The 17,682-nt window shown below is 40.1% G+C and overlaps 1 protein-coding gene across 5 annotated transcripts; it reads right to left on the bottom strand.

Annotated features, from left to right (window-relative positions):
• Positions 1-425: 425 nt before the first annotated feature.
• On the bottom strand, positions 426-16,144 carry rhot1a (ras homolog family member T1a). Of its 5 annotated transcripts, none has more exons than XM_042392107.1 (21): positions 15,729-16,144; positions 13,734-13,792; positions 13,466-13,547; positions 13,288-13,331; positions 13,132-13,185; positions 12,920-12,972; positions 12,227-12,335; positions 11,393-11,494; positions 11,154-11,252; positions 10,826-10,934; positions 10,560-10,680; positions 10,172-10,256; positions 9,805-9,950; positions 9,517-9,617; positions 9,203-9,333; positions 8,707-8,790; positions 8,405-8,527; positions 8,058-8,260; positions 6,126-6,248; positions 2,544-2,687; positions 426-1,742 (listed from the first exon to the last, which is right to left on the bottom strand). In XM_042392107.1, the coding sequence occupies exons 1-21, from the start codon at positions 15,763-15,765 to the stop codon at positions 1,625-1,627; spliced, it is 2,127 nt and encodes a 708-aa protein (XP_042248041.1). In that variant the 5' UTR covers positions 15,766-16,144; the 3' UTR covers positions 426-1,624. The 5 variants fall into 5 exon arrangements, with proteins under 5 accessions (XP_042248041.1, XP_042248037.1, XP_042248038.1 ...); XM_042392103.1 differs by lacking the exon at positions 6,126-6,248 and adding an exon at positions 5,552-5,638; XM_042392104.1 differs by lacking the exon at positions 2,544-2,687.
• Positions 16,145-17,682: the final 1,538 nt, after the last annotated feature.

The raw sequence follows: 17,682 nt of genomic DNA, 5'->3' as shown, positions 1-17,682 counted from the left end.
GAAGCCTGAACCAATACGTCACCCATATTATTTTCTATAGGGATAAAAAATATAGATGGATGACAACCAAATGCACTTTTTATTAGCGTATTAAGCATATGTTCAAATTAGTTTAAAGACAGCTTGCAACTTACCAGAGTATCTTTTCTTTTCTGCAAGAAACCCTCAAACAACAGCTTCTCATCTATTGACATGTTGTCCCTCAGATGATCATTTTACACTGTGACTGCCGGTAGTGTCAAGTTAGTCTACCTGTGACTTCCTCCTCTCTTACGCTAAGAGCAGTATCGTTCACAGCCCACATCACACACTCACTTCCCTATTCTGCTTCACAGAACTCCCGGTTAGGCACAAAAACTGCAGTCGTGCGTTTTACACATCTACTTTTGAAATGCTCTTCTCAAGGATACAAGGACACAGTGACGTCAATGGGTGTAAATGTCATTTATTACAGATATTTAAAACCATTTTATTCTCTTTTGTTGCTGTGAAATTAGCTGTCATCTCACCCAATAACACGCATACAGTTGTGCCAGATCATACAATTCTTTATTGTAAATGCTGGAAAAGAGAAGAATGAGAAGAAACACTTTGATAGTTTTAAGGTGGGAGAGGTGCACTGACTGGCTGTTGTTAATAGCGTAATCTCTTGCTCTATAGTGCCTCTAATATCATAAAAATATAATGAGGGACAAAGCTCTAATTGAAAACCAGAAAAAAAATTAAAATAAAAACAGAAGCAGATAGTCATACACCATGAGGATAGCTTTGATAATACTAAATACAAAAAATACATGAAAAATGCCCTCCATCTGTTTCATGTGGTGCAGCGTAAAGCACTCAAAAAAACAGACTAGAAAACAAAGAAACAGGTTAATAAATTAACACACAAAATAAACAAGTGCATGACATCCATGACCTTTCTAGTGTTAGATGTAGCGCTGTTTGTTCCGACTCCTCTTGTAGGTGTGAAGAGCTGCTCCCGGTCGATTTTTTTGAAGCTCTCCTTCTGGCTTGTGATGCTGTCTAAAGGGGTCCGATCCTAAAATTCTTGGGGAATACATACATAATATACTGCATATACACATCTATAAACAGATTTAAGTCCCTTTGTGGTGTTTCTGTATATGGCTGCCTCTCTCTCTCTCTTTCTCTCTGGTGTCCAACCATCTGACTAATAATACTGACCTGAGAGAAAACAAAAAGCGGACTGGTTTATGACCGTTGGCTGAAAACATCCAGTGACCGACCTGGACTAGCCTAGACCAACAGATCACAGAAAGTCAGCATTTTATAAATCGGCTGATAGACGAGTGATATTTCAAAAATAATCTGCCCTTTCCCCCCCCTAAACAAAAACAAAAAAAAACTAAAAATCACAGAAGAATGACTCTTCAGTTTTTAATACATATAAAATGTACTTTTTATATGCTTAATGATTTAGCTCATTTGTTTCTTGCTCTTGTTTGGAGTGAAGGGGGGACAAGGTGGAGTTGGGGGCTGAGGCAATGGGCCAGGTTGGTTGGTTGGTTGGTCAGCCAGTCTTTTGAGTCTTTCAGGTAGGATGAAAGGAGCAGAGTCAACTGAGGGACCGGGGAGGAAGTTGATGTCTCATGCTGTCTGATCACCGCTGCTTGAGAAGTGCTCTGTACATGGCGAAGCCCAGCACGGCGAACACTGTGGCACCGACGCTCGCTCTCAGCCAGAAGGTTGAGTTCTTCAGGTCCGCCTGAGCCATGTGCCTGTGAAAAAGTAGCGAGAGAAAAAAGGCAGATAGCAGGTGAGGGGTAAAAAAAAAAAAAAAATGAAAGAAAAGAGGGAGCAGCATATAAAAAAAACAACAAAAAATGAGTTGTGCCATATTTTCTACATTTGTAAAACCACAGCGGGATGAGTTGCCAAATGACAAAGCAAAGTCATGTGCCCTCTTCAGAGAAAACTTCCTGAATCAGGACTGTAAATGATGAATATCTGTGATACCAGCTTCAAACAGGAACATGTGCTTTCTCTTGACATTTGGTTTGGTTTTGGGAAACAGGACCAAACAACACAGCAGTTGGGTGAAAAGGAGGAGAGGTCTATAGGAAGCAGCTGCTCTAGTTTGCACTGGTAGGCACAAAACCAACTGATTATTAAAACTGGGTTATCACCTGCCCTACCAGTTGACCTGGTAAGAAAACACACACTGAGGAACTACATAGACTGCAACAAAGGCAAGCTTAAGGAAAAGGCAATGAAGGAGACAGCAAAGAAGAAAGTGTTATATGCAAATGAATTCCATCCAGCAGCACTGACGGGTTTACAGTGGAACCTACAAGACCAGTACCTGTGTACTCCGGTAGCATCAGCAGAGAAACCTGCATACAACATTATTTAGCTCCAACATCAGTCACTCGTGCTCTCTAGCAGCCTTTAACTTCCGTTACGTCTCTCTACAACCTTTCAGTGTATCGTGTAGTAACGTGTAACGAAGCGTCCTCGCCCGTTCGTCCTGAACAAAAATAGAACATCCTTCTCCTGGTGGATGGAGTTTCTGCCTTTACCTGTCTGAGGGAATTAGCTGCTCCGCAGAGGCCTCCATAAAGATGGACCCCTCCACGTTGGAGACAGCTGAAACCCGCTGAGTCAGTCTGATATCCTCCTCCGACAGCAGGTATCCCCCCACAGCCTCCACCCAGCCCAGCAGCCTTATACACACACACACACACAGTCACCCAGTCACACAGTGGCCCTGGGTGTGCTCACACACACAAACACACACACTTAAATACAGTAGGTAGAGCTGGGAGATGCATCAATATAATAGACGCCATTATGTGACACTAGATATTATCTGGGATTTGGATGTCATTATATCATAAGTGAGTGAGTGAGTGAGGAAATTAATACCTGTACTTACTTTTGCACTACAGTATATCTTCATTAACATTAGTAATAATGATTTACAGCATTTTTTCTTGTTTAAATTTCTTTTCAGAGTACAGCCAAGCTCAAATTATCACCCCATTATAAACAGCAACATTATGAACATTATATTATAAACAGCAAGTCAAAACAAAATTGATATTGTGCCCAAATCATAAATAGCTAAATGAGATTTATACTGATGATTTTTGGAGGTTTCTATTAAATGTATAGATTAAAGGCATCAATAGCTTTACCAAAAATACTGTCTGTTAATGATAGAATATTACTGTAATGTCTTATTTAATCAGTATCCTCCAGCTCTACCCAACCCCGATAGTAAGAACTGCAATCACCGACTAAAACCTCTGAAGCACAAGCTCAACCATGACTGCAACCATACCCAATCAAATATCACTATACACTTCAAACAATGAAAAGCCAGACACACACACACACATACCGCAAATACAGACTGTACACACCACATGGCAGCCAGAGTGGAAACGTTGAGCCACTTCTAGAGTCTCTCTGTCGCCAGTTAATGGGAGACTCTTTGGAAATATTGTAATATCCAATTTGTCTTCATTCAGTTTGACAGTTTTTTCCTACTTTCACTGTTGATAAATTACCTCGCATATTTTACATGCATTGTCTGGCAGCTGTTTTTTTTCATAAGTAACAAATCAAAGTGCAAACCAATAAAAGTAACTAGGAACTCTTACGTTTCATTCCCTCTGCATCAGCTTTCACTTAAAAATTTGGTTTCTCAAGTGGCTTTACAAAAATGACAAAAATGAAAGAGAAAGGAAAAGCATTTCTTGCTCATTTAAAGAGGACCTATTATGCTCATATTCAACTCTATATTTTTATTTTTGGACTCCACTAGAGTCAAAAAATCTTAAACTGGTCCTTTATGCAGCCCCTCAGTTCAGCCCCTCATTATTTGACACTTTGGCCACATTTAATATGAACATCCAACGCTGTAACATTATATATATATATATGACTGAAAACAAGGAAAAGCATAAGAGGTCCCCTTTAATGTATCTGTTTGACCACTGTGGCTCTGGACACTGCCCTCCTAACTACTGCTGCTTGTTGTTCTAGGAAGTTTTTTTTCAAGGAATTAACACTATATATATTAAAAAAATGTAGGCAGTGTTATCTAACCCAGTCACCCAACACACTTTTCCAAAACAACGCTTGGCATTCAATGTGGTGTGCCGGTCTCTTGTAACTGCCACAGCTAGCCTGTTAAAGTGTCATGCTATTAATAGTATCAACATCTCCCAGAGATTATAAAGGCATCAACAACACAAAGGGTTAGTGCTGAATGACACACTATGCAGCTCTGCCTGGGTCCATGAACGTCCACACGCATCATTATAAAAAATCAGCCAAAATCAGCAAACACACAACAAACTACAGCCCAATCCAACACCATAAAAACAGCCATTCAAACCCTGCTTAGGGGTCCAGTAAAACTCTTCCATCTTATTAAGCACACCAAGCTCTCTTTACTGTAGAGATTGGACAGATGAGAAAACTATTCCCAGCTGCCAGTAGATGGCGATATTTTGCTAAGGACCGAGGCATGCCTTTGGTTACCCAGAGAGGTAGAGAACAGGTGAGCCATGCTACAAGAAGCAGCAGGCAGATTAGCAGAGGGTGAACGCATGCAAGAGGAAGAGGCAGAGGGGCAGCCAAAAACGTTTGTGTGAACACCTACAGAGTGGAAGGAAAAACACAAAGACAGGAAGATAGGAAAAAAAAAAAAAAACAGGATGAAATGACAGGGTGGTTGGTACAGTACAATACAATCAATTTAAACATCAAAGGAAAACATTTTGATTTGAAACATCAGTCAGTAATATTAATTTCTGAGGTCTAAATCCACAGGAGAACCAGTAAACAAAAGGGTTTTAATTGGTAGACGCAATTAATGTAAGACCTGTGCTTTTCAAAATAAAGTGTCTCCTGTGGTTATAGACTTCAGGGTTTACGGATGGAAATGACAAAGTGAGACTGAAAACATCATAGATAATCAATCAATCAAGCATTTTATGTATAATTGATGAAGGTTAGTGCCAAAAAAAAAAGAAATCAAGACACAGGAAGAATTTTGAGAATTGTATGTGATTGAAAAGAAGTGACATGTCAAACATGCACACATGCAGATTTCACTGAGGTTTTCAGTTTGAATGAAGCACAAACCAGAGAAAATGGTTGTGTTTCTGTCATTTTCTATGCAAATGATATGCTTAGTCAAGATTTACAGCTTGCATATCCACTGGAGGACAGGATGGAGCCAACACAAGTCAGCAAAATGATTCATTTTTACCACATAAAACTTGTTTTGTAACTATTTTCTCAGCATCAATCAGGAATAAATGGCTGAATAACATCGTAATGGTTTATTATAGTTATTTATGCCATTATAACATTCCACAAAACAAGTTTTAAAAGCAAACTATCCAGAATACAAAAAAAAAATCCTCCGAATGAAATTGAAATATTTCCAGTTTCCAACTTCTTGACATGTTTGTGTTATGTATGGAGGTCAATATTGGGAATTTAGTGAGCACTGTACATGCAAATCACAATCATGCATTTTTCATGCGGGTCCCAACACACGGTTACCTCCCTGGCTAGCAGCCTGGGTGTTAACTGGCACAGCATGGTCACACTTCGCTGTGTCAGACTGTACAGTGAACGGGTGGGCTGTCTGGAGCTGAAGCAGAGACCAAGACACCGAAAATGACTGATGGGTTTTTGAGTATATGACAAAGGAAGTGAATGAAATCTCAGCTCACTTTTGATGCTTCGCATGTTGCTTCACATGCGGGTGGGAAGCAACATGTAAAAAAGATCCACACAGACATGAGTTCTGATTTGTTTCGCTAGTCAGTTAGCTGAAACAATGACCTCTAGGACAGATGGTTGACCTTTCTGAGGTGCAGCTGAGCAAAACACTTAATCCCCACCAACATTTAATATTCCCTTTTTCCCTGCAGTGGATATGCAGTGTAAACTTGACCACTGGAGAGCACTGAAGGAAAGCAGAGGAGCGGTCACCATCACCAGTATTAGAGCGCTTGGGTGGAAAAAGTAGCCTCTCTGTAACCCATCCTGGAGGTCTAGCCCGAGGGTGGGAGACAGAGAGAGAGGAGGAGGAATGAGGCTATGTTAAAAGACTAGAGCTTATTCTATGTATGAACCTGTTGAAAATGACCCTGCGGAGTTGGGCCTTAATATTGCGCAGCAGCTCCAACTTGAGGAGGTTCTGACACAGGCAATAGGTGCACCTGTTGCAGGCGCACATGCAGCGGAGACGGGCGTGGCTGCGGAAAGACACACAAAAATGCGTGTATTCACCACCATACAAAGACAACACGCACTAAATAACACACACATACATACATACCTACATAGGAGGAGGAGGCCAAAGCCAGGTAGATAAAAGCCTCAACCATGTTTAACCTCTAGGCTAGATCAAAAGGATATTCTCCAAGCTGCAATTTACCGCCACCTCCTCCACTCTATTACTTCAATCAAAGTATAGACGAGCAAATATCTATAATCAAGTCTAAAGCTTAAAGGAAATTAAATACAAGGAGTTGTAAGGAGAAGGAAACTACAAAGAAAGAAGGGAACATTCACAACAACAATGGATAAATTAAAAAATTTGCAAAATCTGTCTAATTTTTGGCTCTGACCGCTGAAACCTTTCTAGGACCAACAGCAACTATAATCTGCTTATCTTGTGGTAAACAAAAAAAATATTTGGCTACACTTAGATCAGCAGCTGTGATCATAAAGCATCCAAACACCACTATCAACAAAGAAGACCAGTTTCATTCACGTTATACTTCAGCTCTGGTCTTTGAGGAATCTAACTGTATTAAAACATTGTATTTAAGAAGCACTGGGTTGACAGCTTAAGGGATTTCCATTTTTTTTTCTTAAAACAATAGTCAGGTGCCCAAATGAACACTGAAATAGTTACATGCAAAAATGTATTTCAAAGTTTATCTGAAGCTAATATGAAGCTTCAGCCGTTCAATGAGTCAAATCAAGTAGATATCTTTCAACATTACAGTCTATTTAATGCCAAAATTTAATGCCCTCTTTTTGTTACAATACTTCCACCGCAGCTCAACAAGGAAACACTGTCCGAGGAAACACAAAGAGGGAATTTGATGCTAAAAAGACTGTAAATGTGGCAGATATCAACTTGATAAGACTAACTCAGACTGCTGAAGTCTCATATAAGATTCACATAAACTTTTAAATGCATTTTTGTACAAAATGACTGCGTGGACACACTGTGGATTTTGGTCCCATCACTTTTAATAGCCAGTATGAACAGGAGGAAAAACCTCTTTCAGTGTTCATATGGACACCTAACTGTTTTAAGACAGACCTGAAAAATTCTAAAAAGTTATCCTTTAAATAACTTCTTCCTTTTCAATTTTGGGCCAGGATTCAACTTCAATCAGGACTCCAACTCTTTACTGAGAGGCGAGCTTCCGCCCTGACTCAACAAACAGTTTTCTTTCATTCAAAGCACCGCTACTCAAACTCCTGCCCTAGAGTGCAGTAGATCCAATGGTTTCATAATTTAGACAACGGGATTCCTGGGCAGCTAAAATGAGATTTAGTGGGCAAGCCCCACTTAGTGCTGATTAATCTACTCTGAAATCTAATCTGATGAGAGGGCTTTGAGGAGTTAAGACACTCTACAAGCTCTTTAAAGTCGAAGGATTAACATCAAAGAATTGCAAGCAGGGACACACAGAGACGCAACTTTCACAGAACAGACCTTAAGTATGCATTTCATTTGTTTTGACTGCTTGGTTACAAGGTCAGGAAACCAAAGTCCTCATTTATTGACACACCAAAATTCAAGCACTGAGCCCAGCTTCTAACTTCTCTAAACATGTTACACAACATGTAGACGTTCACTTTTTTAAAATTTCCTATGCTGTAACCTTTGAATACTAAGTGCAACATGTCACGGCCTGATACATACATCCAGGGGGAAAGGTAAACGTGGAAAGACACTCTGAGATGGGAAAGGTCAAGGACTCAGGACTGACAGGAGTATACAGGGTAATCTAAATGAGACCACAAAGAGGTTCAATACTCACGGATACATGGCCATGGTGGTGAGTCTAGTATAGATGTCCTTGGTGGGTGCGTTGGTTATGTTGCATGTGAACGGCTGGGGTGGGTGGAGCTTATGTTTACGGCAGAACTCGTGCGGCGAGAGGCTGTAGTGCTGCCGTACTTCGTGCAGGTCCGACTTGGCAGCTATCACCACGCATGGCGTCTTGCTGTCGATGAAGTATTGCTGCAAAACACAACCGTTCAATGTAACCGGTTACACTGTTTACAGCGGAGCTTACAAGCCTCGGTGCGTCTCTGTAAAACTGAACAGCGTTTTCCCTTCCTGTGAAAATCAGGAGAAAGTGAGGAACATACTCAAGTTACACACCTTGTATACTTTGGCGCAGTATTCGAAAGAGCGTGGATTGTTGATGTCATACACCAGGCAGACCACGTCACAGGCCAGGTCCGCCTCTGACAGGAAGTCAAAATCTGGCATCACCTCATGGAGCTAGTAGTGCGCAGATAAAAACGGGGGACAGACAGAGAGACAGCGTGCAGATGGAGGGATTAACATTTTGCAGTGAACTAATGCTGATAAATAGTAAAGTGTAATACTCAGAATATGTAACAGTAATCCAAAGAGCAGATGATACTGTAAGAGGATTCCTCTCAGTAAATAGTCCTTACCAGCAGGTACTTCTCCTGACCATAAACATAGGTCGTGCTGATGGCATAGAGGGACTTGTGATCTTCTCTAATTCGCCTCTGTTGCTGTGGTGGAAAATAAACACGGTCAATAATAATCATGTATCAGAGTAGTTCCAACTCTGGAAGTTTACTAAATTACACACAGTCTTTGGTCAATGCAAAGGTGGATCAAGCTTACACACTAAAAAACTTCAGTGGAGGTGTGCACTACTGCTTAAGATGTCTTTATAAACCTTAGTCTGCTGCATATCCATCAGTCTAAAGTATGCAGTCTTTGCAAGTTATTATATCTGTTTTCTAGCTAAAGTGGACCAAAGTTACTTTGTTTTGGTTTGGGAAAGTCACTTGAGATGTGATATAAATGTAAGCCTTTGCCCTATAGAAGCGATAGCCAATTAAACTGAGTGAAAAAATAGGATGAAAATACCAGTTTAACAGGACCTTAAGAAGGATTGCGCCCCATTATTCCACTAACCTGCAGGTTCTTGCCCAGGAAAGTTTGGAGGAAGCCGCTCTTCCCGCTGTCCCGAGCCCCCAAGACGTTGCAGCGGAAGACGCTGCGCTGGGTTTGTTTCTTCTGCAGATCGATGCGCTTGTTACGGGTCACTGAAAGAACAGGCAAGATTATACATGAACAGTAGCAACATGCAGTAACTTGAATATATATCTTTTGCAATAAACTTCTCAAGCGTCTATTATGTGTCTACTATTATTTACTTCTAGTTTTTGTTACAGTGCTGCTGTGAATAAAACACCAGAAGAGAGTTGAATGGAGTTACATTCTCTTACCTGTAATGGCTGCTGCTTGGGACTCCTGTTCATAGATGATAGAGTAACCCAGGTAACCTAAGTACTCCAAACTACGCTGTACATCTAGATATGTTGTTAACCTAGCACAGGAAACACATAAGATAAGACACATGATAGTAATGAGTCTGACAGTATGAGAGCTTGAGATTTACATGTGTGTGTGATATGTAACATAATCTGTGTTTTACATAATGATGCACGTCCAACTATGAATGTATGTGTGTGTGTGTGTGTGTGTGTGTATTAATAGGCATGTTCCACACTCACGTCCACTGGGAGAGGTATCCCTGGTATGTGATCCATCCCTGATCGTTAGTGCAGACCGTGTTGTTGACATCCGGACCCCACGGCATGTAGGGAAACACTTTGAACAAGTCTCTCACCTCCTCAGGCGACAGCGCACAGTCTCTGTCCTGCACGTACATCGAAACACAACTTTAACCAACTTCGGATTCTCCTTAGACATACAAAGACGTGGCAGACTTGTAAAAAGCATTAACAAAAATCCTATTATCAATAAGACATCGTTATTTTTATGTTAGTTTAATCCTAGAAAAATAAAAACCGTATTTTTAAATAAATAAAGCATGCATGTTCAACAACAGGGGAAAAAATGAGATGTCTGACCACTCACTTTGTCATGCTTGTCAAAGACACTCTGAAGGAAGAGGTAAGCGTTGTGGTTAAGCTCTGTGGTGCAGTCTGGGGGGATCTTTATCCTGGAAGAAAGGGGACAGAGAGAAACACTCATTTAACAAAAAAGATCCAGAGTACAGACCGAGGATCCCTGAGTCACAAATTTACTTAAACTGGCAGCACAAGTAGAGGAAACAATGTGTCTAAATCACTTCAGGTCATATAGAGGAGCAGAACATTGTAGCAACAGAGAGGAAATTATGTCAACTGTCAACTGCAAATAGCTCATAGAAAAAGAGGAACCTGACATTTATATGACGAATAATGAATACATAAAGATATTATTGTGTATAAAACACATATATAAACACAAATGCCTCACTTACATGGGGAACAGGTATTCCTGTGTGAGTTCCAGGTCGTCGTCATAACCGAACCTCCTCAGCACGGTCCAGGTGGTCTCGTGTCGACCTCGCTGTATGAAGAGGGTGTGTAAGAACAGGAAGCCTGCAAGAAAACCAATGAGGCAGGGAAAGAGATGGGGTTAGTGGCCAGCGACTGATGGAAGAAGTGACAATGATGAAAAGAAGAGGACATGAATGTGAGTAATGAAATAATGAAGAGGAGGAGGAGGGAGGAAAGAGTGTCTGACCTTTAAGTGTGAGTCCGTTGTCCTTGACTCCATCTGTCATGTTCCTCCTGACCACATTCTTTACATCTTCTAAAGCCTGAGGCGCCAGTGGTGTGTTGAAACACGTTCTCTACATACAAAAACACACCAAGTGATACATTTAACCAAAAGCAAAAAACAAACATTTTTTTCAGGTCTGCTTCAAGTCTAAACATGCCTCCCTAAACCAGTCTTGATACCAATCAGATCCTCTGAGTTGTGTTTGTGATGAAAAGTTCCACTATCTGGAACTCTTATGTTGTTGTGAAAATTATGTTGACAGTTACACTTTTAAGTGGAGAAACATTACCTGGAAGAAGTTGAGCTCATTGTCGTTAAGGATGCCGTCATTGTCCAGGTCAGACACTTTAAAGATTCTAGTTAGAGCCTTGATGCAAGACGGCTTCAGCTGTAATACAGAAGAAATGCATCCATTGAGGCGGTCAAATATAATCAACCATCTTCAAGTGTGACAATTATACACTTGTATAACTAGTGCGATGTTTGGCAGTTGATGGAAATGACTTGCATCTACAGTGTAGACCTCACCTCCTTCTCCTCTGGGCAGTACAGGGGTCCCGTTGGGTGGAGAACAGCTTTCTGGGCGTAGTAGAACAGCTCAGAGATGTTCTTCAGGTTTTTGGCAGAGCACTGAGGAAACAAAGAGCACATGTGCGAATGAATGCCCTGAGCGACGGCGTGTCTGGAGCACAATTATGTATTATGATTCAGTGTGTTAATAAAGAGTCAGTGACCAAACACGGTGTTGATGAAGCAGCACAGAACAAACTATAAATGAAAGCAGGACATAAAACCACCCCAGGGGCCTGGTCGAACACTGCTGGCTCACATATGTGACTGTCCCCAAACTGTTTCCACTTGTATGTGCCTTCCCTCACGTCCTCCCCATCTCCTTCTTTTATCCTTGTAACTAATCTGGCTGAGGAGGGAATAACTCAGCCGTCTCATGCCACAGAGGGAAATTTGAATTGAACTGTAATGCAGACAGAGGCCAGCTTCCTTCATAACAACCAAGCCTCTCAACACACTCGCAGTCAGTCAGTTGGCGGGCCTTGGCCTCGGCACTCAGGGTTCAGTGATATAAATCTATTAATGACTCAGTCAGCGTGTAAGTGGAGTCAGGAGCTGGACTGCAGCCCGAGAGCAGCTGGGGGCCGATCTGTCCTGCACACAACCAGCCTCGCTCTGACAGCCGGTGAGCCTTTCACGTATCGTTTGCCACTTCATCTCTCTCCAGTGCTTCATCAAAGTTTGCTTTGACATTTAACCGGGTGGGACTTCTAAATAGCCCTGACTGAATGGATCTAAAAAGGTGTTTATATATACATGGGTGGTGTGGATGTGTTTATATTGATCTCTTACCTCTACACAAGTCTCAATATCCTGGTATTGGTTCATGATTGGCAGGATGGTCTCCATGCTGCTGTGTTCCACCAGGTCAGACTTGTTCCCCACAAGGATCAATGGTACCCTGCAGTAACGCCATTAATTACTACATTATGTTCTCATAAAATCACAAAAACAGCTTAATGAAGCACACCAAGCAAATGTATATTCAGTTTACAAAAATTACTTGGCATAAAAACACACTGATGAATCATTCAGTTAACTTAACTGTTGTTCCCATCGCTCAGTGATTTCAAAACTTGCTACTGGTTTCAACAACTGGACTACTGACCCCACCAGTTTAAACAAACATATAAGACTTAATGAGAGGGCTGATCCCTTTAAATGAAAACCTAGAATGATATCAACACTGACGATATCTACAGTATGAGTCTTTATATCTCACACTCCAGCTGATATTGTTTCTTTGTGGCCGAATGACGACATTGTTAGCAAAAACTTTCAGATAATGTGCTACAAATCAATCAGAATTACAATCAGAAAGCATGCTCAGTGACGATGGGACAGACCATAAAGAGCAAGTAAAAGCCAGATCTGCTCATTTTAACATAAAGGGCTTAATCAGCTTGCAGACACAGCACCAGGGAATAGACACACAACACACACACACACACACACACACACACACACACACACACACACACACACCTGCTATCCTTGTCCGTTCTGTCATTTATGAGGGGAATCCAGTGGCTTGTCACCTAGGGGAGGAAAACACGACATCAAACACTTTAGCCAGGCAAACACTCATTACAAACACAAATTCATTTTCACAGATTAAATGACCAGCGTGTGCAGCGTTACTGCTTCAAATTCCAGACATACTGCAGTTGTGAGAACAGTTCTGAGTCCATGCTCACCTTTTCAATTGACTTCTTGTTGTTGACTGAGTAAACTATGCAGATAACATTTGCCTGTAAGGAGAAATAGAAATATTAGCTCTCTGTGTACATATGACATACATGGGTATCAGACATTACGAGACCGGGTGAGAGTAAAAATTAAGTCAAACCAACCTTGGATATTTCTTGATACAGCTGCTCATCTGACTGTTCTGCCTCTAAATGTGTCAAAACGGTACAATGTTTTATATGCTCTCAAATATTAGTGTCACGAAATCATTTTAATTCTATCAATACAAGGTCATTAGACATGTCCCTCCTTTAAGGGATTTGGACTTTATATAGCAAATACCTGAGTAGTCCACAATGTGTGTGGGCACCCTCTCTGGGGTGACATCAGCTGGGATGGTGATCTCCTCAGCTCGGAGAGGAACCTGAAAGACAGAAGACATAAGATCTCAACTGCTGACAACAAGCGAGCTTCGATACATATCAGACGTATATTTGTGTTTCATTCTACCTCATGATTCTGACATGTCTGAACAACAACATCTACAGCATTAATTGTCCAATCTCTTTGTATACAATCAGGATGTATAAGATGGTCTGTTGATACATACCTCATCAGGAAACTCCTCACTGACCAGAGACATGATCAGCGATGTCTTCCCCACCTTGGCTGTATGTGCACAGGAAAAACATCTTTATTACAATCTGGCATTGCATACATCTTTTGCAGACAATATGGGCATTAACACCTCTCTACCATTTTCTTTGAGAGGTCTGGGTAATGTGTTAGGTGATGAGGCACAGATATGAGCAGCTGAAGAGAGTTAGTAGTTCTCAAATGAGCACAGAACGAAGCCACAATACAGGGTGAAGAAAAATGATCTGCAATTAGGTCTATGATAGATAGAGTGAACAAAGAGTTGCAGTGTTATTGTTCTGTAAGTGCATTAACTCTACAATTTTCCAGGGTTTTCATTTCTTGCTCAGGAAAACGCAGAACTCCATAATAGGACAAATAAATTTATTTCAGTGAATCCTCTACATTTATTCAGTTGTAGTGATGGGCGACCACATCAAAATATACCACATAAACTACAGAAGTATTATGATTTTGCCACATTCCCTCACAATTTACGAATAAGAAGCTCCAATATTGCAAAAACAAAATCACAAAGGGAGCATCAAAAACAACAACACCTCCATCCATCACACAACAATATTTATACACATAGATTAACAGTGAAAAGGCCAAAGTAAGATGGATGTTTTAACAGCCAGAACTTTTTGTGGTTTGGAGGATTATAGGAAGTATTTCTTGCTCCTCAGTGTCTCAACAGGCTAGCTGAGTATCTACCTGCAACTCATTATTTTCACTGTTGATCAATTAATTGATTAGTTGTTTGGTCTATAAAATAGCAGAAAATAGTGAAAATTATTTATCAATGTTTTCCAAATTCTAAGATGCAACCTAAAATGTATTGTTCTGCCCCGACAAACAGTCCACAACCTACAAATATTCAGTTCACTATCATAGAGGAATAAAGAAACCAGAAGATATTCGCATTTAATAGTCTGGAGCAGATTAAAAATTACTCAAATCATTCATCAATGATCAAAATAGTTAAGCAATTAATTTTCTGTTGATCGACTAATCGTTGCAGCTCTACGGGTAACCCCTTAGTCTGCACCTTACTGAACTTCAACAACACTGAAGTAGGCACGTAGCATTTTGGCTGCACCTCTCAGTAACAGTCAGTACCAACCTGCCTAATGTGGCCATGTAGGCCATCCTGCATAGCCACAGCTGAAATATAAATAGTACCGACAACACATGATCTTTAAAGAGAACAAACAGACCAGGTGAAACACAGTTAGGGAGGACGGGATCTGTTGCTTTTTTTCTTGGTTTAAGAGTTCTTGAAATAAACTATATACCCATTGTTTTGCATCTCTGTGCAAATTAGAGCTGAAACCTTTAGTTGATTTATCGGTTAGTCGATCAACATGAGATCATGTGCAACTATTTTGATAATTCATTAATAGTTTAAGTCATTTAGCAGTCAAAACGCCAAATATTTCCTAGTTCCAGCTTCACAGTTGCAGGGAATTGCAGCTCTTCTTCATCTTATGTCATAGTAAACTGAAAATATTTGGGTTTTGGACTGTTGGTCAGATAATACAAGCCATTTATAGATGTCACCTTGGGCTTGAGGGATTTATGATTGTGAGAAATTGTGATTTTTATCATATATATACTCGACCTCTGATTATGTCTAGTTATGAAAAGTAGCAGGCTGAATGCATTTGAGACAACCATCATGTACCATGTGATATTAATTAGGTATCAACACCAGATAGAAGTCAAAGCAGCAGAAGATATTTATACTAATCACAGTTTTTGTTTAACTCTCAGTCACTGTGTGTGACTCTGACAGTGGAATAAACTAACCAGCCCCTCACTGCACATATAATCACACTCCTGTTATGTTGTTAGATTCAATGAGAGCATCTGCTAGCTGCAAGTTAGCCACTTAGCTCTTTCACTGGTAGCATTTTAGCTAATAAATCATTCAGCCGCCTTGAGATTAAAGACTTCAGCTACTTACGTTCCCCTACAAGTAGTATCCTCACGTCCTTCCTCATGTTTCAGCTCGCTTCCTTCTGCAGAGATGACAGTCTTTATTGTTTCATGTAGTCCTCTGGATGCCGTCCACCTCCAGCAGTTTACCTAATGTCAGGCCTGCGCAGTGAAGCGCTGCCGCTGTCAGATTCTCGCCGCCTTTGTAGGACAAAACGGACGGACAGCTTTCGGAGCCTCTTTGTGTTTTTTACGCGCTTCTTTTCAACTTGCGACTTCTCGGTTCAGCTGAAATGCAATTTAAGAAGTCCTCTGTAGCGCGTATGTCTGTAATTACATGTAATTCATACTCTTTTTGCCGCTTGCATGGCATTTCGCAGCGGATGTTTCATGAGCATGCCTGACCTCCACTTCCCCGGCAACTACAGCAAGCCGTACGGAACAAACTTCACCTTGAAATTTAAAAACGCTTTATGCTGCCCTCACCTGCCAGAATGAAGAACTGCATTTTGTCTTTGCAAGTCTGGTCCTCAGGAAAAGATCCCTAAAAACCTCCACCAGAAGACACTTCTTTCCAGAAGCTGTTGGTCTACTAAATAAATGAAACTGGACTTTACAGTTCACATCCCTCATTTCATCCCTGCACATGTCACTTTCAGATGTTTCATGAAACTGGACTCAGCATTGTGCATTGCATTCAACCTCCACTGTTACATAATTTAAGTATTTTATTTTTTGCTTTTGTCACCTTCATATATTTCATACACTTCATTTCTTTGTCCATAGTACAGTCCATATTTCCTTTGTACAGTCAATAGCAACGGCTCTATTTCCTGAGGAGGGTGGAGTCCTTTACCATCTGTAGGAAACTCGTGCAGATGTTTTATCAGTCCGTGGGTGCCATTCTCTTCTATGCTGTGGTGTGCTAGGGAGGCAGCATTAACTAAGTTGAGGGTTGAGTACTGGGCCTGATGCTCTGCTCTTCTTCTTACTATGATAGTCACTTTAATTACTGTTATAGTCACTTTATTTAATGTCATTGCATATTCTTTTTTCACTGTGGAAACATTCACCTACTGCGTAAACAATCTCCATACATACAGGACTTTATAGTTCAAGCCTTTAGTTTATGTATATGGTGCAGTCACCTTTTCTTATTGTACAGGCTCATTTTTATTGTGTGTATTACTAATTCTTATTCTATTTTATTGTGTGTATTTATCATATTGAGCTACTGGATGCCTAAATTTCCTATCACTATTCCATTCTGTAAATAGATTTTGAAGTTTCAATTTAATTATTATTCTTACCTTACTTTTGTTCTGTTTTTATTTTTCTATGTTGCATTTGTGGGAACAAACACCAAGATACATTATTTGTATGTTTTCATACTAATAAACAGATTCTGATTCTGATATTGGATTGAGTTTTTTGTTTGATTTTCTCTTCTCACGTTTTTTATTTGTTTTGTGAATATTTGGTGTGATGTGTTTGTTGTTCATGACAGAATCAAATTAAATCAAGTATTTAACATATTTTGTGTTTCAGTGTAAAAGGAAATAAGTGAAATAAATACAGGGAGAAATAATTTATCTTGTCCTTCTCCTCTCTCAGCTAATCTACTTTTAAAAAAATACAATTTTAGATTAAAGAGAGAAAAGAAAATACTGTGAGGTATTGAGGAAGGCTGGCAACATGTACAGTATATAACACATCTCCATCATGGTTACGCTAATGTTAAAGGAAGTATTACAGTATGATAATAATGATTTACCATCAAATTTTCATTTGCAATAAGATCAGAAATGTTGCCAAATGGTAAAACCAGAATTTTAAAAAATTAAAAAATATTTTATAAATGGGGGGAATAATATCTGGTATTAAATAATAAAGTCGATCAATGGGTAAAGTGTTATCCAGCATGCATTTAATATATGAGTCTATGCAATCTATGAGTAAAATCACACGCATTATTTTTTTTT

The sequence above is a fragment of the Thunnus maccoyii genome, chromosome 18, assembly GCF_910596095.1.
Source record: "Thunnus maccoyii chromosome 18, fThuMac1.1, whole genome shotgun sequence".
Lineage (NCBI taxonomy): Eukaryota > Metazoa > Chordata > Actinopteri > Scombriformes > Scombridae > Thunnus > Thunnus maccoyii.
Note: the sequence above shows the minus strand (reverse complement) of the source record. Positions and strands in the feature narration are given on the sequence as shown.